Source organism: Bos mutus, chromosome X (assembly GCF_027580195.1).
Source record: "Bos mutus isolate GX-2022 chromosome X, NWIPB_WYAK_1.1, whole genome shotgun sequence".
NCBI classification, from domain to species: Eukaryota; Metazoa; Chordata; class Mammalia; order Artiodactyla; family Bovidae; genus Bos; species Bos mutus.
Window position 1 is genome coordinate 27,958,774 of NC_091646.1, and position 21,489 is coordinate 27,980,262.

The following is a 21,489-nucleotide window of genomic DNA, read 5'->3' on the forward strand; positions in this document are numbered from 1 at the left end:
TAGTCTACAGTGGTGACGTTTGTCATTTCTGCTAGTTGCAGCTCAAATTTTGCTGCTCTCTACCATCCCGCCACTCTTGACAGATACCTAGTCTCCAACCTTACAGAATTTATCAACAAAAGTAGAAGATGAAATGATCCGAGACCATGTGTAGCCATATAGGGGAATTCTTCTGATTGCTATACATGTGAATAGATGGGCTCGCACACTTTAATGTGCAAGAACACTTGTGCAGTCGTTTTGTTGGAAGAAAATGTCATATCAAAGGGTCTGACACGTGTGGAAGCCAAATGGGGCTTCAAATTATAACAGTTTCTGTGATCAAGTTAAACAGATCAAGTGTTATACTTGTGATCAAGTATAACAGTTTCTGTGATCACAGCTGTCTTGGCTTTATCAACCTCCCCCTGTAGATCATGAGCTCCTCAAAGTGAAGTGAAAGTGAAAGTTGCTCAGTCGTGTCTGACTCTTTGTGACCCCACAGACTATACAGCCCATGGAATTCTCCAGGCCACAATACTGAAGAGGGTAGCTTTTCTCTTCACTAGGGTAGCTTTTCCCTTCTGCAGAGTATCTTCCCAGCCCAGAGATCGAACCCAGATCCTCCCTCATTGCAGTCGGATTCTTTACCAGTTGAGCCACCCAGGGCTAGCACAAAGCCTGGAGCTTAGCAGGGACTTGATAAGAGTGCTCTGCCCCCCAACCCACTTTCTTTTCTGCATTGCTGGAAGCAGCATGTCCCCAGTGGGCCATTTTGAGCGTAAAGTGTTATTTTGAGATCTCTGTAGAGAAAGCCTTCCAAACCTGGCTCCAAATGTCTGAAACAAAAGGGGAGCTAAATCTCTTAGTGGGTGTCTGGAGTCATTCCCAAGGGAGGGAAGTGGGCAACGGGTGGGAAGGAGAGATGCATGGAGTAACCCCCTCTATTTGTGTCTTCCTTCTTTTCTAAGATGGTTGTTATTTTCAATATAAGTCTGTTCAGATGCCATTGAAACCATAGTCTGATCACAATACTGCGAAAATCAGCTTCTAACTTTTGGTCGCCATCATTCTCCTTCTTAAACCAGTTGTTGCCGCTCTCCTTCTGGCACCAAAACTTAATGTGGAGAAGGAGGTGGCAGGGGGAGATTTTGAATTGGCTCCATGCCCCACTGCTAAGCCTTCTGCCTGCTCTGCTCTCTCTCCCAGTGTGATACAGAAGGGATTCTGTCAAGCAGTGTTCACTGCAGACTTGTAGAAGAGACATTCTTAGCATTCTTAAGGAGAACTAGTTTCTAAAGTCAAAAATTTACCAGCGAACGAATGACCTTTGGTGTAATATCTAAACAGAAGTAATGATTTAAATCAGCAGGCTGATTTTGCACTGTTAACAGAATATTACATGATTATGATTACTTTTTAAAAATGAAATTGAAATGATACAGTTTCCAATGATATGGTTTCCCTGGTGGCTCAGAGTTTAAAGTGTCTGCCTCCAATGCGGGAGATCCGGGTTCAATCCCTGGTTTGGGAAGATCCCCTGGAGAAGGAAGTGGCAACCCACCCCAGTACTAAGCCAGCTTGCTAGTAACGTGCACTTTTACTTTTACGTGTTTATTATTTATTTGGCTACTCCAGGTCTTAGTTGTGGCATGTCGGATTTGGCTCTCTGACCAGGGATGGAACCTGGGCCCCTGCATTGGGAATGTGGTATCTTAGCCACTCGACCACCAGGGAAGTCCCTGTTCCCTTTTAAATACATGAGTGGTTGGAGGGTTGAAGATATACTTGCATATACATATTTACATATGATTTTAGGATTGCAAACTTGGTTTTACATTGATACATACGTAAGTTGAGATGATGAATGATCAGTCACACTGTGCAGTAGATATACAGGGACTACCACTAAAGCATCAAGTCTTCAGTGTTTGATGCTGTTGGTGATTCCCAATGAGGATACGTCTTTGTGCCTTCCTGTCTCTGTACTAAGAAGCAGACTGTATCTGAATCTGTACTGACGAGCTCCCTTTTTCAATCTCTGTCATTTCAATCGATGTTAGAAATCAGAAAGTTATCTTCATTTGTGGAATTGTGCACTTCTTCACAATTTGAGGGTTTATACATGAAAGTCTATTGAGATTTGGTCCTAGTGTCCTAAGTCTGGAAGAGTGTACTGTGTCCCAAACCACAGTACAGAGATTGACATTTAAATTTTTATTTTACTAAGGATTAGGAAAATATTGACTTAGTTTCCTCTGGGGGACTGATACGAAGTTTACTGTTTCAATAAATCCATTTCAATGGAAAAGAGATTTGAAGAAAAATATGGAGTATATAATAGTGCAGAAGTTGTGGCAAAAATTTTTGAAGACTTTTTACATGAGTAAGTTGAGTTGGGAGACACTGCTAAGAACAGAGGGGCTTCCCAGGTGGCTCAGTGGGTAAAGAATCCACCTTCAACGCTGGAGATCTGGGTTTGATCCCTGGGTCGGGAAGATCCCCTTGAAAAGCACATGGCAACCCACTCCAGTTTTCTTACCTGGAGAATCCCATGGACAGAGGAGCCTGGCTGGCTACAGTCCATGGGGTTGCAAAGAATCAGACACAACTGGAGCGACTGAGCATGGATGCACACTAAGAACAGAAAAAGGATCAGTAGTTGGAAGACCTGGATTTGAATCCAGATTCTACCATTGGATATACACAGCTGATCTTAAGGCTCTCAACCAGTTTCTTCGTGTGTAACTTTGAAACAATAGTATTTTCCTTGTCTATTTCACAGGTTTGGGTTAAGAAACAGGTAGAATATATATTGAAAGTATTTTCTTAAAACTTCAAAGGCATTTTGGAGTGAAACAACACCCAAGCCCCTAATAATATAACCAGCAAGTTATTTCAAGAGCCCTCAGGAATCAGTGAATATGAACTTTGAAAGGCAAACCTTTTTTTTTTCTCCTACATGGTGAAAACTGAGTAGGTTCCAAATTTAGGCTGACGGTTTTCCTGTCACTACTTAAGAAGAGAAGACTGAAACATATGCTTGCTTCTCTCCAGATTATATGAATGCTTTTGCCTTTTACTTAATGCTGCTACAGAATTTAGAGAAGTACACAGTGGGAGCTTGCTATGAGCTGGATGTTTATAAAGTACCATTTATTATAACAGTGTTCTTACGTTATGAGAAAGCACCTTTTCAGGCCAATCAGTGTACCAACTGGCAGGAAGGCAGTTCCCAAATCTGAGAGGAAGACCCTTTTTGTGTATGATAGAAGCTTTATTTAGGGTAACCCTGTAAGTTTGATCATCAAATGATAAAGCCAAATAGGAAAGTTAGATAAGCATTTTATGTTCTAGACTGCCAGGCAAGGGGATATATTGTATATGAATCCCCTGATTCACTTTGCTGTACAGTAGAAATGAACACAGCATTGTAAAGCAACTGTACTCCAATGCAAATTAATTAAAAAATTATACATAGACTGCCAGGCAGAGCTGCTATTAAATCATGATAATTCTAAAAGTCAAAGGTTTTCATTGTCTCTGATGCCAACAGAGTTACACTGAATCCTACTGGAAGGGAAATGTAGGATGGGGTTCTTTGGGGCTGACTCCTACTGTAGCCACTGACAGTTTGGGCTTTTAATGCCTGGGAGAGGGCTGGAGAAAAAAATTCAGATCAGAGGCAGCTGGCTGATGGGAGGGAGCCCTTAGTCCTTCTCTTTTTCCTCTTAAAAAGATGAAGCCTGATTCACAGGCTTAGATCTTCTTTCAGGGGAAGATTTGTGGGACTCAGAATAACCACTCTACCTTTTTCTGCATTCGAGCTACCACTGATAAAGAAATAGGAGCAAAGACCCAGAATGCTTAGTTGAATCGGTTTTCTATGAAAAGTGAAACCTTGTTTTCTGTAACACGAATATGTGGCCTTTAAAACACACAGAGAACTGCAAGTTTCATTTTTAGAATGCATATACTGCACGTGTAAATAAGTGGTTCATTTTGCTGTATCCTTTAGCATATTAATTTGACAACTACGTTAGAAAGCTAAAGGAGGATTTTTTCTTTTTCAAAGTTACTTGGAGTAGGTACTTATGAAATTACTATGCAGAGAGATTAATAGATGCTAATCCAACAGGTTAAACATTGAAATTTGAGGACTGTTTTTGCAATCTGTATGGGAAGATAGTTGGCACCAAAAGCAAGACTTTGAAATTTTTTTCACTAAGTCTTGCCTTCTCTGATGGGGCTTTATTCACTTTATTCTCATATTTCTCTGAGAAATGGATCACACTGATTGTTAGGGCTGGAAGCTGCATTCACAGTGTTCTTTCATTGGGTCCATGAAACATGGTAGATGTGGGACAAGGGGGTCAAATTTTCCTATCAGAAAAATCTCTGCGTTCACAATAAGAGTTTTTTTCTTTTGTTTCAACTCATTTCACATGCATATCTATAGACATGATACGGATAATCTGCTTAATTTAATCCCATGGGTCAATAAATCCAAATTTGACTTGAAATAAAGTATATCTTTGTTCAGATCTTTTGTTCCAGCAGACTTATTGAGATATAATTGAAAAATCAAAGTATATGTTTAAAAGCTTCAACATGATGATTTAATATATATGTATCATCGGGAAGTGATTACCACAATCAAGTTAATTAATACATCTATCACCTCACATGATTACCTTTTTTTGTGTGTGAGAGAATGTCTAAGATCTACTGTCAGCAAATTTCAAGTATACAATATAGTGTAGTCAGCATGCTGTACTTTAGGTCCTGAGAACTTAACTTATAACTGAAAGTTTGTACCCTTTGACTAAGTTCTCCCCCGTTTTCCCTCATCCCCCTGCCCTTGGCAACCACCATTCTACTTTTTTTTAGATTCTACCATATAAGTGATATTGCATAATATTTGTCTGACTTATTTCACTTAGCATAATGCCTTCAAGATTTATTCAAGGAGCAGAATTCCTTCTTTTCTGTGACTGAACAACCTTTCTATCTGTGTGTCTATCTATCTATTTTATGTTGTTAAAAACTCCATTCCTCTCTTGATGGAAATCTAGGTTGCTTCCGTGTTTTGGTTATTGTGAATAATGTTGCAGTGAACTTGAGATAATGATTTCTTTTCCTTCAGATATATATCCAGAATTGGGATTGCTGGATCGTATGGTAGTTCTGTTATTAATTTCTTGAGGCACCTCTATACTGTTTTTGTTAGCATCTTTTAGGTTTGTTGAAGGTAGGAGATGGGATCCTATTCCAAGTTCAGTACCTTGCTCTTTAGTATCTTTCTGTATTTCTCAGGCAACGGAAGGCTGCATGAAGTAGAAAGAACAGAGCTTTGGAGTCAGATGCAGGTTTAAATTCCAGCTCTAAAGGTGGGCAAGTTACTTAACCTGATTTGAGTCCAGGATTTCCTCATCTGTAAAGTGGGGACAAAGATTCAACCTGTTTCATTGGGTTATTATGAGTCTCACATGAAAAACTGTAGAGAAAGCACTTGGTGTGATGCCTGGCATCTAGAAAGGGCTTAGTAAATGCTGTTATCACTCTTATTAAAAGAATCACAGCCTGGATTTCTCAGAGTCACTAACCCTTGTAACCTTGGTCTCGGCTGGACTCTACTGTCAATGGCTGTGTCACCTGCAAGTCCCACAGGGACCCTTGACTTTGCCACCCGGAACCTCATCCTTTCATGCCCTGTCCACTGAATCAAGCATCTCCAGGACCCATACCTTCACCGGCTATGGCAGAACTTAAGGCATCCTTTGGACAGCATGCCTGGTACCGAATGGGCATAGGAATGTTGATACTGCCTCCCTTTCAGTTACCCAGTGAATAGTGCATACTCATTATCAACTCACAGGCTTCTAAATAGGCCACTTTTTGTTTTGTCTTAAATTCAATAAATTGTTGGGGGGTACACGGACAAGCAGAGTACAGGGCTGTCTCTCCTGAGCTCTTGCCTTTAGCAGAGAGATGTGTGTGTGTGTGTGTGTGTGTGTGTGTGTGTGTATTTGGTGTGTGTGTCTAATTATAGAGATGGTTTCTCTCATAAAAGTGTCTCCCTTAAGTGCTGATTATCAGTAATCCCTTTGGTGAAATAATGTATCTTGGACACATGACAAAGAACTTCAGTCTGTTTGACAGTATTACTTTCTTTGTGTCTCTTATAAAGGAAAAGACCAAAGTTGTTGAGCCCTTGGACTATGAGAACGTTATCGCCCAAAGAAAAACTCAGATTTACAGCGACCCGCTCCGAGACCTGCTTATGTTTCCAATGGAAGATATATCTGTGAGTCCACTAGTACTTCTTCAAAATTGCATTTTTCAGGCTGGTTCGTATAGCGAGAATATTCTGTGTCTTCTAGATCTCCGTGATCAGTCGTCAGCGCCGAACAGTCCAGTCCACTGTGCCAGAAGATGGTGAGAAGAGGGCCCAGAGTTTGTTTGTCAAAGAGGTAAGAGGCTCAGAGGCCACAGAAGAAAAGTCATTATTCATTCATTTAGTAAATACTGTAATTAAAATACTCCAGTGGAAATGGAAAACAAAATTACTAGAATTTAACTGACCTACATAACAAGTCTATTTGATGTGACATAGAGGATACAGCTTAAATACTTTTACAAGTAGCTTGTATTCTTAGTCTTTTCTTATAAACTTGAATACTCTTTGGACTTGAAGTCAGAGAGTCCAAGAGAACATGTGAATTGGGATTTATTACCACCAACTGGTTTAGGAAGACACAGTTAATCCCCAAAGGAAGATCTCAGTACTAGCATGCCCCAGATGATTTTTAAAAGTCTGTCAGCTTATTGCTGCTGCTGCTGCTTAGTCGCTTCAGTCATGTCCAATTCTTTGTGACCTCATGGACTGTAGCCCACCAGGTTCTTCTGTCCATGGAATTCTCCAGGAAAGAATACTGGAGTGGGTTGCCATGCCCTCCTCCAGGGGATCTTCCCTACCCAAGGATCGAACCCCAGTCTCCTGCATTGCAGGCAGATTTTTTACCCCTGAGCCACCAGGGAAGCCCCATCAGCTTATTACCAGACATAAAAACAGTGTGCATGTACCTTTCCTACATTTCAAATGAAAGATTCCTATTTTCTTTCAGTGTATTAAAACCTATAGCACAGATTGGCATGTGGTGAACTACAAGTATGAAGACTTCTCTGGAGACTTTCGAATGCTGCCATGGTAAGTTTAGAATTTAAGAGAAACTTTCAAGAGGCGAGTTATTAAACATTTTACATTTTTTCAAACCACTTGTGAAGCTTCTCAATTATCACAGATAATAAAGCAAAACCTCAAACAACCAGTATGTTTGGTAAGTGTGTTTTGGGTAATTGGATATTTTTGCTTATTGAAATTTTTTCTGAAATGGACGTGTTCACTTCTTGGCTTTGGTGCATGTATATTGACTGTAAAATCATCCTTCTTTGATTCTGGATAATGTGAGCATTTTCTAGTGCTGTCAATGAAAAAGCCAAAAGACATTTGACTCAGTTTGATGGCCCCAGACATCTCTGACAAAAGTACATCTGTTGAAACTTTCTTGGTGATCCAGTGGTTAAGAATCTGCCTTGAAATGCCGGGGACACGGGTTAGATTCCTGGTTGGGGAATTTGACCCCACATGCTATGAGGCAGCTAAGCTCATGTGCCACGACTAAGACCTGATGCAGCCCAATAAATAAGCAGATACTTTTTTTTTAAGTGCATTTGTTTCATTTGAGTTGAAAGGCTGCTGTGAGCACTCTGGCCCAACAGCCAGACTGTCAGGGTTCAAATCTTATTTCTACCACTTCCTAGCTGGGTGACCTTGGGCTAGTCACTCAGTCACTTGAATGCTTACTTTCCTCCCCTTTTCATCCATAAGATTGTTAACCTCACAGGATATCACATGGGAGATGTTTTGGAGGAATAAGACTTGGTGTAGCCTTTGGTAGCTTTCAAGGCACGTTCCCGTAGACGAAAACTGAGTCTTAAAAATGTCCTTTAAAGCTGAGTCCTAAGATGGTCAGTCCAGGATCATATAGCAAACAGATGGAAGAGCCAGAATGACATGGGGTTGCTTTTTGGCCTGGGAAAGATAAGGTCCCACCACCGACAGCTCTGGCGTGCATTCCTTGCAATGTGGGCTTATTACGTCTTTGCTGTTGGCTGCACGCGTGGGAGTCCTTTTGCAGAAGGTAATGCCAGAGGGGAGAATCTCAGTTTGAAAAGGAGAAAAGAATTCCTCCTTCTTATGTCTTGGCATTTTCTTGGTTGTGAAAGAAAGAAGTCTACTCATCTTGATTTGGTTTCTTTTTTTGTATTCTGCTCAGTGTCTAAGACTACTCTTTTGTATTTTCAGCAAGTCTCTGCGACCAGAAAAGATTCCCAATCATGTATTTGAGATTGATGAGGACTGTGAGAAGGATGAGGTAATGATGGGGGCAATTGCACTGGCTTCTTCAAGGTCCCTTGTGTTGAGAGAGATTTCTCTGAGAAAAGATGAGGGAAAGAATTGTTTATGAATGATCTGGAGCAAACTTTCAAGCTAATGAGTGTTTTTTTTTTTTTAATTTAACATTGTTGTATTTCCAAATGGAGTTTAGGAAAAATAAAGTGAAATGGGCTGTGATGTGTGTATAAACCCATTTTCCCACCTGTGGGACACACTTGTGGAGTTGCTTTTCCTGCACTGGGCATGTGGTGTGGTGATTCATATGGACTCTCCTGCCTGATAGATCCCTCTTGGAACAGAGGACCCAGATGTCTATGACATTTTGAGGTGAAGTTTGACCATTTACATAATGTAGAAGACTTTCCCACAAGACAGCCCATATGATTCAGTAAATATTGAGTGTCTATTGTGTGCATGGCACTGTGGACTTAAAAAATATCCACAACCTAAAAGTTGAGAGTTACGTTTTTATTCAGTCGACATTTGTAAGACTTCAAGTCTGGGAGGCAGCATCTCAAGTAACCCTGAAAGAACTGCTCAGTGGAGGAAAGAGGTGGAGCCAGGTTATTTAGAAGTTTTGTGATGAAGGGCAGGAATTTTGAACATCAAAAGATGATTGTTAATTAAAGAAAACCAAGTTAAGGAATTTAGCACTTTTCTATGTATAGGAAGATGCAAGAGTCGGGGCTCACTGACATCATTCCTTTGATATATACCTCCGCTATCTGGAGCCAGTATCCTGAGTTTCCTCAGGGTTTAATGCAGGGAGTGGCTGCAGTCTGATGGCTGCTAGATGGCAGGTATTCTTTCCTCTCTGGGTTCTCTCAGGGCTCACCAGCTCACCATCCTTGGTGGCTGCAATTGCTGTTGACTTTGACATCCTTTGTCTACTGATACAGCAGGCAATATTCCATTTCTCAGCACAGAGCCTTTCATCCTGTTATTAACAATTTCAAGTTTAATCAGGCATCTTCAAGGGGGAGTGGGGGGTGCAGGGAGAGGGAGCTTTATGCTTTGCAAAATGCGGCAGGGCCTAGTTTGTGCTCCCCAATTGTTTGATTAGATAATGGGCCAGCTGCTGTTTCACTGATGGTTTTCCCTCTGTTTCAGGATTCATCATCTTTATGCTCTCAGAAGGGTGGTGTGATCAAACAAGGCTGGTTGCATAAAGCCAATGTAAATAGCACCATCACAGTTACCATGAAGGTAGGAAGTAGTTATTATTATCATTTCATCATTTTAAGGATAGTGCCATGACTAGCCTCTCTGGAAGCAATATTTATTTTTAAAAATTTTTTAGCAAGGAGCCCCAGCAAAAAAAATTCTTTAGTGAGAGGATTCTCACAGAAGTATGGAATTGAAGAACTCTGGAACCTTAGATAAATTTAGAAGCGTACCTTTTTAAAGAAATGTAATTATTATCTTCTGAATCAGGGTGTTTGAAAAGGAGGCTGTCAGTTGAGTGAAGAAAATAGCTTTGAAACAAAAAAGGCATCAAAGGTTCCTGTGTGGAAATGAATGTAAATTGAGTAGAAGAATAGGGTACTCTCTTTCTTTACCAAATTTAATTAGTTGCTCATTCTATGCCGATCACAATGGGGAAAATGTATGGATATCTAAGACGGTATTCTTGGCCTGCAGAAACCTCCAAACTAGATTTAAGAAACATACCAAATTAGCTACTATACCAAGGCTTACCTTAGTCCTGTCAGAACTAGAGTTTTGTACTTTGGCCAGAATAGCAACTTTATGCATGCGGTTTGTGCAAAATGAAGTTAGAAACTTGAGAGGGATCAAATTCTGCCATGAATGCCTCAGACATGAAGTTGGCTTTTGTTCAGGAGGCAGTGGAGAGCCATTACAATCCAAAGGTAAAACTAACAAGCTACTTGAAGATTCTGAGCAGAAAACCAAATTATTCTCTGATACCAAATATAACTGTTCTTTTGGATATTCAATATCACATCATGTGGTTTGCTGAGGGTGATTCACACTTCCTTTAAGTAAAAAAGGTCATTCTATCTTGCACATAACCTGCAAGCAGAAACCATGGGTGTCTACCAAGGGAAGACTCCAGTTTTATCTTAATTTAATATTTTGCCTGTTGCTTTCCATTTAGTGGTTATGTCCTGTTCTCACTTTCATTTTCAAGTGCTGAAAATAATGAATCTAAGTTGCAGAATACTTCCTATATGTCTTTTGCACCTAAACCTGTGCATTGGAACGTGGTGAGGATAAGAAAATCCACTTATTGATGACTTGATCTGCGCCAGGCACCATATTGAATGTTTCACGTTCTGTATCTCTTAATCCTCATGGCAGTCCTAAGATACAGGTAAAATTATTATTCTTGGTTGACACGTGGAAAGTGAGGCACAAAGAAATTCAGTGATTAACCCAAAGTCATATAGCTTCGAGTTTTCAGAGGTAGGATCAGAACCTAGGTAGGCAGATGCCTGAGCCTGTGATCTTAATCAGCATGTTGTTGGTGCTCCCTAGCTGAGTGAGTGAGATTCAAGTCTTTATTATATTTCCTATCAGAGTTATCAGGTTCAGAAATGTCCATGTGAAGGTGATAATTCTGGGCAGTTTCTTAGAAAATGGTTCTATGGTTTTTGATTCCACTCTCTTCCCCTAACTTCTCAAAATATTAAAATGCTTTACCCATACTTAAGCTTTAGTCCAACATTAAGTAAATGTATGAAAATCTGGACTCCTAAAAGAAGACATCAGGGAGTTAATATCTTTACAGAACTATTCACCACAGGATTTGTTTCAGTAGTGAGTTAGTCTGATGACTTTGGGACTTCCCTGGTGGCTCAGATGGTAAAGAATCTGCCTACAATGCAGGAGACCTGGGTTCCATCCCTAGGTTGGGAAGATCCCCTGGAGAAGGAAATGGCAACCCACTCCAATATTCTTCCCTGGAGAATTCCATGGAAAGAGGAGCCTGGTGGGTTACAGTCCATACAGTCCATGGGGTCACAAAGAGTCAGACATGACTGAGCGACTAACACTTCCACTTATAATGACTAAATTATAATTTGTTTTACATATACCTTTTTTAAAAAAGAAATTCTTCTTTAGTTTTTTCTATTTTGGCTCTGCTGTGTCTTCATCGCACATGCAGGCGCTTCGTCGCAGCACGCATGCTTCTCTAGTTAAAGTGTGGACGCAGTTATGGTCTGTGTGCTCTCTAGTTGTGGCATGTGGCTTAGTTGCTCTGCAGCATGTGGGATCTTAGTTCTCCGACCAGGGATAGACTTTGCATCCCATGCATTGGAAGGCAAAGTCTCAACCACTGGACCACTAGGGAAGCCCCAGTATTACTTTTTAAGGAGCTTATATATTATAAATGCAAATGCAGTTGTCTTACGTAAAAGGTGTATGCTTTCAAATTTTCTACCATAATTCATGAACTACAGATTGATGTGGTAGGCAGAATAAAGACCCCGCTGCCAAGACATCCATTCCCAATCCCTGGAATCTATAAATGTTCCCTTACATGGCAAAGGGGAGTTTAAAAAATCACCAATCAGCTAGTAGGGAGATTAGCCTGGATTATCCAATGTAATCATAAGGGTCCTTTTAACTGGAAGACAGAAGCAAAAGAGGGGAGTTAGGGAAAGAGATGTAAGGGTAGAAGCAGAGTCAGAGAGAGATGCTATGTTGTTGGCTTTGAAGATGGAGGAAGGGCCGAGAAATGCGGGCAGCCTCTGGAAGCTGGGAAAGGCAAGGAAGTGGATTGTCCCCTAGAGCCTTCAGAAAGGAGCAGAACTCTGCTCTCACCTTAATTTTAGCCTGGTGAGAGCCATGTCAGATGTCTAACCTTCAGAATTGTGAGATAGTACATTTATGTTGTTTTTAGCCACTAAATTTATCGTAACTTGTTATAATGGAAATAGAAAAGCAATTCACTCAGTTAGTCAAAGATTGATTGTTCAGCTTTTGTATCATCTCCCCCTGAGGTTTAAAACTCCACTACTTACAAAGGCCAGGCAGGAACCATAAATTCATGAAGTGGGTCGTGGGTCTGAGATGACCTGGTAACCACGTGGCCTGGCTGAAGGGGACAGCTGCTGTTTGTTTCCGGCTAATCATTTCTATGCTGCTGCTGAGCTAGGCTCTTTGCTTCCCCCCTCCCTTTTTTTTTTTTATCCCCAGCTGTTCATATTTTTACCACTTCTTTCTTCTTTTTGCAAAAGTGAGATGTAATTCACATAACATAAAAACACCTATTCTTTTCAAAACCTTTACCAAACAGTAAGCAGAGAAAGGAAAAGAAGAGTAAATTAATTTGGTCATATGTGCTACACAGTTCTTTTTAAAAAAATGAGTGGGGAATAATTTGAAATATAAAGGCCATAATGAGCTTTGGGAATTGTCTCAGGTTATGGATTTCATTTATCCCAGCTCTTCTTTATTATGGATTCTGAGTCTCCATTTTGGATTTCTGGGAGCTGAATATACAATCTATGTTCTTCTGGTTTTTACCTCCTAAAACCATAGCAATAAGTAGTGGATTTCCAGATTTTCTCATGGCTAGACTGGGCATGAGAGGAAGGTCCAGCCAGATTCAGTTAAAGGTATCTGAAGGATTTCACCAAGATATTTTTTTCCTATAAAAATTGTACTTTGACTCTAATTTAGTTTAGCATCGTTGAAATTAGTGGAAACTCGTAGTGTTTACTGTACTCTTTCTCCCTACATAAACAGAGGGTGTGTGAGTGTATGAAACAGGCAGGGGGAGGATGGGGCGTGGGTAGCAGTTTTATAGTCGTCAGGCTAAAGTTGGACTGAGGGCCAAAGCAGAAGTACAGGCCAATAAACTGAGATGCACTGGAGGCCTCAGGCTTGTATCCCTAGGTGCCCTGTACAGGGTGGGGGATCATACACATCAGGCCTGGATTGGCTCAGGCAGAGGACAGAAGAACTGAGGTGGAGGGCTAGAGTTTATGAGACACTCTGAAAGGGAAAATTCTATATATCTCTTTCTACTGCGCCAATGTTTGACATGAAGAATTTTAATTCCTCTCCTGAGTGAATGGGAAGATGATTCAGGTATGCTGTTGGTTGAGTCATTTTCCCGATCCTGCTGGTAGTTTGACTTTCGGTACATGCAGAGTCCCCTGCTTGCTAGGAACTCCAGCCCATGCTGGTGACAGGCTTTGGTGGCTTCAATAATGAGCTCACCACAGGGCTAGCGCTTGCAGAGTTGAGACCAAAGAACCTTTTCTATCAGAAAATTTGCGTGTTGACAGCCCCTGCAAATTCACAGCAGGCTAACCAGGAAGCTACAGCAGAAGGCTCTGGGTATTAATCATGACTCATTGGCAAATAACAGCCTATGGGAGCCATGTGTCTGCCCTCCTATTTTATCTGCATGTCTTTGATGCGCTGTGTCTTGACACTGGCTGGCGGAGCCTTCTGTGGATGACGGGGATTAAAGCAGGGCAGCTGGGTATCTTTCAGAGGGAGGTGAAGTTTACAGATCTTTATTCACTTAAAAATTTTTGGATTTTAAAAGCTATGCAGAATCAGTCCTTTAGATTGTTTGAAATTATGCACAACCACTTTAAAACTATTTTTATCAACAAGTCTGAGTCTTTTTCCTGGCCATGTTGCCTCTCAGAAATAAGGCCATCTAATAGCCAGGAAGGAAGAAATAGAATCACGTGAGAAGGTAGAAAGAAAAAAAAAATGAAGGAAAGGGGGTTAGAAAAGACTCCACAAAGTCCAGTAGATAAAAGAGAATCAGAAGACTCCTACTTTATAAGGGCTTTTGAGAAAGCAAGCACATGACCTCTAATGCAATATGAATAATGTAGCCCAAGGAATTTGTACATGAGCTGCTTTAGAAAGTTCAGCCTCCCTTGCTAGCTGCCAGACAGTTTTGCAAGAACGTTGAAGGCAATGGATGGTCTCTAGGGAAAAAGGTCTGGTGAAAACTGAGCTGAGCTCTTCCTATTGAAAGATTGGAAGACCCCATATTTAGAGAATAAATCTTTGTATTTTCCCCAGTATCCACCTTTCTGCCAGTGAGGTCAGACGGGATATAGTCTGCACCATTTTCTACAATTCTCATTTCCCCAGAAGTGCTTGCTGAGCTTCCCTGTTATTGGCTGAGAACTAGCTCTGAGGAACCCAAGCTACAGGAGAGCTGCTAATGACATGTGTCCCTCCCCAAGTCACAGTTATCTGGTGCCTGAGCATGTCCTTTCATGGAGGCAGATGCTGGCAGCTTGTAGCTCTCCCAGAAGTTCTGTTGGTTGTCTGGGCACAGTGACCACTTCACTCAGCTCATAATTGCTTTTTTCTCAGTGTTCATGTTAAAACAAGACAAGCTTTGTCATAGGTGATTAATTTCCTCAATTTGTACCTTCTAGATCATGAGAACACACCCCATTGCTACTCTTCAGTTCCTGGGAAAGTTCTGGAGAGCAGTTTAAAGATAGCAAAGACAATAAATGATCCCTTGGGCAGAAGCGTCAGTCATCACGGAAACGTCCATACTCTCTTTCCCAAGTAGCTAGCTGCTAGGGACATCTGCTTTTTTCAGCATCTCTCCATATCAGTGAAGGAATTTAGTGTGGACTAGATAGCTCTGATATTGGACATGACCTTCCTGTGGTATTCAGAACTGTTTTTCCTGAGGGATATAATGATATGGAATAAGGAAGAATCTGATCTTGACTGTGGTTTTTCATAAAAAAAAAATCTGTTGCAGATTCTTGGCCAACCCTTTGGGACACCCACCTTTAGGCATCTTCTTGGCTCAATTTGGTCACATTCCTCAAGTTCCCTCCTCTCCGTTCTTAGCAATTAAACATTGAAGTGTCTGGGTACATTATCGGGGTTGCAAGTTCAGTTGCTTGATGTATGACTCAGTTCTGGTGCCCTTTCTTTTTGCACAAAGCAGAGCCTAAGAGTTCTCACTTATTCTTTCACTGTTAGAGGAGGGCTTTTTGCCTTCTGCACTGGGTGAACAACAAATCAAAAGAGGATTTTACCTAAAAAAGCACATATGAAATTAAAATAATTGCTGGGAGGCCAAGGTCACTGTGTTTATTGGAACAGAGGTAGAGGGAAGCTTTTAGTTTTTGCTACACTAATACCTTGTATGTTCAAGTCTTCCAGTCCATCTCTCACAGCTGACAAACAGATGACACTTATTTAATGGGTAAGGGATTTCTCACTAATTAGTTTGTTTTTTTAATGTTTCCTTTTCTCTCTTCATTGGTGAATGTTTAAAACCATTTATTAGGGGCTTTTTTTATTTTTTAAATAATTATTTGACTGCACTGTGTCTTAGTTGTGGCATGCGGGATCTTCGATCTTCGTTGTGACATGCAGGATGTTTGGTTGTGGCACGCGAACTCTTAGGTGTGGCATGTGGGATCTAGTTCTCTGACCAGGGATCAAACCCAGACCCCCTGCATTGGGAGCTTAGAGTCTCAGCCACTGGACCACCAGGAAAGGGGGTGGGGACGTCAAGGAAGGGAATCAGAAAGGAGGTGAGCATGGCAGGCAGTGTGTACAGGGCAAGTATATTAGGTGAAGTTGGCTAGTCATGGGAAATAGAGTTGATTTGGTCCTCTGCTCTCTCCTCGGGCCTCAGTTTCTCTGCTGCAATATGGAGATGATAATAGTAATTACCACACAAGGTCATTATGAGGATTTCACTGATATGAAAGAAGCACTTAGTCAGAACTGTAATGTAGTAGGCACTCCACAGATGTCACAGATCGGTATTATTTTATATTATTAATAGGGCTGTGGGAGTGCCTTGAATGTCAGATCAGGCATGGGAGCCTTACCACGTATGTGGGTAACTGGGGGTCATTGGAAATTTGAGCAGGGCCATGACATGCCCCAAGAAAGACAATAAATTAATTTGTCTCTAATGAGAAGGGTGGGTTGTAGACCCCTCTTTTTAGACTTTGCTTCAAACTAAATAGTTAAAAAAATTTTCCAGGGCCCAGATATGATAGAATTATGTAAGTAAAGCTATTTGGTTTTTAACCAGTTGTCCAGAGGGTACACCTATGTAGTATATTAAAACCTGGTAGGACTGTAAAATAATATGGTAGAGAGTCATAAGTGATATATTAGGTTGCCAACCTATGGGTAGGGGTGCTTTAGCAGGGTGACGTTCCCAACAGTCTGGTGTCATTAACGGCAACTCAATTTTCTGATAAGTTATGGGATTTTCTTCCCCATTATTTCTTTCATCTTTGCTTTGAATAGTTCTCAGACCCAGTGTGTCTCCTATTCTCCTGCTTTCTTCTTTTCCTCGCTGCCTCTTCTTCCCTATTCTGAGAGATGAGTCAGGTAAATTTCCCCCTCCTGATTTCTACATTGCTCCTGGCCCACCTAACTTTAACAAAGCCTTCGGACCATCCTTTCTCAGGGCTCCTGGTTCATTGAATTTAACAGTACATAATTACCCTCTAGGGAACACACATAGGTTAAACACCCTTGAGATTTGTTACGTAAAATGATAAAAGGCTCTCCTAATTTGAGAATACTAGGTGCTCAAACCTCCCTGCTTTCCATCATTGAATTAACCCGAACCCTTTGTTCCTGCTCCAGAAAGGGTCGTGTGGGGTAAATGTTCAAAAGGTTGTTCTCTGAATAGCTCAGGGCCTTCAAGATACTTGGCAGAACCTGATGCCAGAGAATAATCTCCTTTGGCTAACTCTGTTTTGTTCTTCTGGGTGGTCTGGGTAAGCCACTGGTCAGGATTCATGCTTTTCACTGAGTTAAGTGGGGAATTTTCAGCTGTGTTCACCATCTAGGAAACATAATAAAATGGGAGAAGAGGAAGAAGAATATGGACATTACAGAGAGACACCCTTCTATTGTATGAAACCACTGGAGAATCTGCACTGGGGAATGAATTATTCATTCATTCCTCATTCATTTTGCAAAATTTTATTGCGTTCCAGGCACTGTCTCAGGTACTAGGGCTATAGCTGTGGATGAGATGTGGACCTTAATCGTTTTAAAAGAGACAGCAAATAGATACATAGATGAATAAGATATATTTGAATAGTGATGATTCTATGAAAAAGATAAAATAAGATGCTGCCACGAGGGCAGGTAGTCACAGAAAGCCTTTCAGAGGAGGTAAGAGTCAAGCGAAGACCTGAAAGAAGCTGTGGATATGTGGGGGAAGAGACTTCCAGGCCAAGGGGACATAAAGCGTAAAGGTCCAAAGGACACTTTTTTGTTTGAGGAACAGCAGGTAAGCCAGTGTAGCTGCATAATTAGAAATAAAGTCCATGAGGTAACCCAAGGCCAGAGCATGCACGTCATCCCAGGCTATAGGGAGGATTTCAGGTCTTATTCTAATCTCAATGGGAAGCCATTGGAAGGTTTGGGCAGGATTTTTTGTCATTGTCCTATGATTGTGATCCTAGTTCTGCCATCGCCTTGCCCATGTGAACTTGAGTGAGTTCTTAGTCTCTTAGTTTGCTGTTAGATAACATGTGGATAAAGACGCTAATCCCCAAGTGACATTAAAAAAATTAGCTCCTGGTTACAAAGAACTTGAGGCCATCAGATGAAAGGTATGATATAGAGTAATTACCACTGTTCTATATAGTCATTATTTTAACAGCTGTCTTCTTTTCAAAATGGAAAAAAATACCAAGGTAAACCTGTACTCTAAATAACAACATTAAAAAATGTCATGTTTCTGGAACTTCCCTGTTGATCCAGTGGCTAAGACTCTGCTTTCCCAATGCAGGGAGTCTGGGTTCAGTCCCTGGTCAGGGAACTAGATCTCACATGCTGCACCTAAGAGTTCATATGCCATTAACTAAAGATCCTGTATCCTGCAACCAAGACCTGGCACAGCCAAATAAATAAGTATATTTTGTGCTCAGATGCTCAGTCATGTCCAACTCTTTGCAACCCAGTGGACTATAGCCTGCCAGGCTCCTCTGCCCATGGGATTCTCCCAGCATGAATACTGGAGTGGTTTTCCATTACCTCCTCTGGGGGATTTTCCTGACCGAGAGATCGAACTGAGTTTTTTATGTCTCCTGCATTGGCAGGTGGATTCTTTACCACTAGCACCACCTGGGGAATCCCACATTTATATAAATTTATAAAGTCATGTTTCTGATTTCCCTTTTGATTCCATATGAGAGATTTAACTCATTTGCATAGTACATCATGCGAAATGCCAGGCTGGATAAAGCACAAGATGGGATCAAGATTGCTGGGAGAAATATCAATAACCTCAGATATGCAAATGATACTATCCTAATGGCAGAAAGTGAAGAGGAACTGAAGAGCCTCTTGATGAAAATGAAGGAGGAGAGTAAAAAAGCTGGCTTAAAACTCAACATTCAAAAACTGAAGATTGTGTCATCTGGTCCCATCACTTCGTGGCAAATAGATGGGGAAACAATGGAAACAGTGATAGACTTTATTTTCTTGGGCTCCAAAATCACTGCAGATGGTGACTACAGTCATGAAATTAAAAGATGCTTGCTCCTTGGAAGAAAAGCTATGACATATCTAGATAGCACAGAGACATTACTTTGCTGACAAAGGTCTGTCTAGTCAAAGATATGCTTTTTCCAGTAGTCATGTATGGATATGAGAGTTGGACCATAAAGAAAGCTGAGCACTGAAGAATTGATGATTTTGAACTGTGGTGTTGGAGAAGACTCTTGAGAGTCCCTTGGACTGCAAGAGATCAAACCAGTCAATCCTAAAGGAAATCAGTCCTGAATATTCATCGGAAGGACTGATGCCGAAGCTAAAGCTCCAATGCTTTGGCCACCTGATGCGGAGAACTTAGTCATTGGTAAAGACCCTGATACTGGGCAAGATTGAAGGCTGGAGAAGGGGACGACAGAGGATGAGATGGTTGGATGGTATTACCAAATCAAAGGAAATGAGTTTGAGCAAGCTCCAGGGGTTGGTGGTGGACAGGGAAGCCTGGCATGCTGCAGTCCATGGGGTCGCAGAGTTGGACATGACTGTGTGACTGAACTGAACTGAGAGATTTAAGATATTCCTTTCTTCTTTGAAAAGTATCTTAAAAGCTTCCCAGAAGTTGAGACCCAACATATATCATAAAATATTTGAATGAAAAGAAATCTTAGAGATCTTATGGATCTGTTGTGGGGACAGTCTGATGTCTATAGAAATGACTTTAAGAAACTTCCTTACTGTGCAGACTGTATGATTTAAGCCTGTGTAGGAAATCACTTGGGCATTGTGGCCCCCAGCTGGGAAGGCAGGTATGTTATTTGTTCATTTCCAATAAAGTTATATGTAGATAATGAAAAAAAAGGAGGTTACAGATCATGTAGTCTGATCCCATCGCTTTACAACCGAGGCAAGTCGTGAGGACAGTTGCACTGCTGGGGAGCAGGAGTGCTGGGTGAGACTCAAGATCTGCGATTCCAGGCATCTGCTCTCTTCCCAGATCTGCAAGCTACATTCCTACCTCAGTGTCACATTTAGACATAATTGCAGTGTTACAGGAACTGACTGACTGTAATTTCAGATCCCTTTCCATCTCTATTGTAATGATCGTGCCTTGCTAATATTGGAAGTGCCGGCTGCCATGAAGCGTCTTTGCTTGGTGAGGCAGCTGTACATGAAACAAATTTTGCAGGCTATAATTTGACTCTGTGCCACAACTGATTTGCTCTGTATCTTTATTTCCTCTGGTGCTGGTTAAGGACTCTGCCAGTGGATTCTATAGACTGTACCACTGAGTCTATGAACCTTGAGTAGAGTTGACCATGGTTCAGATTCTAATCTGGTTGTAATTTTTTTTAATTTTATTTTATTTTTAAACTTAACAATATTGTATTAGTTTTGCCAAATATCGAAATGAATCCGCCACAGGTATACCTGTGTTCCCCATCCTGAACCCTCCTCCCTCCCCATACCCTCCCTCTGGGTCGTCCCAGTGCACCAGCCCCAAGCATCCAGTATCGTGCATCGAACCTGGACTGGCGACTCATTTCATACATGATATTCTACATGTTTCAATGCCATTCTCCCAAATCTCCCCACCCTCTCCCTCTCCCACAGAGTCCAGAAGACTGATCTAGGTTTGCCTGGAAAATTTATTTTTATCATACATAGTTTTTGTGATAACTTTTAAGAAGTAGTATTCTGTTCATGTGAAATTTTGAACTGTGTCATTTTAGGTCTGGTTCCATCAATTTAATAACAGATATGAACTATTGTCATAAAAATAAGCAATATATATATACACAGACACATATATAATGACCTTTATGATTAACTTTTTCCTTGTATATGGATCTAGATTTCTTCAGTTACAGTTGCAGTAAACTTAAATGTGGGTAAAATGAGATCACACAGAGACACACACACATACTTTTTATACCTTTGTAAAACAGTAATATTTACTTGATTGGCATCCAAACTGGTATTTTTCTGCTTGAACTTCTTTCTACTGATTCCATATAGCCCACACAGCCCCTTTCTGAAATAGATGCTATAAGCATTTACCAGTCTAACCTGTTAGGGTGTTCCTCATACTGGTATATTTTTGTCATTCATTCCAAAATCAATGGTATTTGAACAAGTCAAAAATAACCACAAGCATATGATTTCTTTTTTACTGGTTTTCCTTAAAGGAAATGCCGTTTAACATATTTTTATATTTTGCCTACTCATGCCATAGAGAAATAAATTGTTGATATTTTGGATACTTTGCCAGAAGTTAAGTAGTTTTCAAGAATAATCTTGCCAAATACTACTCTTTCCTTAATTAAAGTTCTTAAAATAGTCAGAGATCATACTGGATAGTCATATGGGTTATTGAAAACAGCAGGCTTAAATCTGAAAACTGACTTCTGTAAGACAAGATGCATAGGAATGCATTTCTTCAATAGGATCATCAAGAGGCTATTTCCTAGTCTGTCTCCCCATTCCCACCCTGAAATCATTTTAGATCTCTTGTCCTGGGGAATTTTACTATAACAAATGCTAGACATATCTTGCAGTCTGTGGCTTCTGCCACAGACTTTGAATCAGAGAGCTCT

At 40.8% G+C, this 21,489-nt stretch overlaps 1 protein-coding gene across 2 annotated transcripts in view; it reads left to right on the plus strand.

Annotated features, from left to right (window-relative positions):
- Positions 1-21,489, plus strand: part of DOCK11 (dedicator of cytokinesis 11) — a 161,609-nt gene that overhangs the window by 50,911 nt on the left and 89,209 nt on the right. For both annotated transcript variants that reach the window (XM_070365836.1, XM_070365837.1), the window contains exons 2-6: positions 6,170-6,286; positions 6,363-6,452; positions 7,107-7,189; positions 8,348-8,417; positions 9,551-9,646. In XM_070365836.1, the coding sequence (XP_070221937.1) occupies positions 6,170-6,286; positions 6,363-6,452; positions 7,107-7,189; positions 8,348-8,417; positions 9,551-9,646 (456 nt within the window). The remainder of the gene's footprint in view (positions 1-6,169; positions 6,287-6,362; positions 6,453-7,106; positions 7,190-8,347; positions 8,418-9,550; positions 9,647-21,489) is intronic.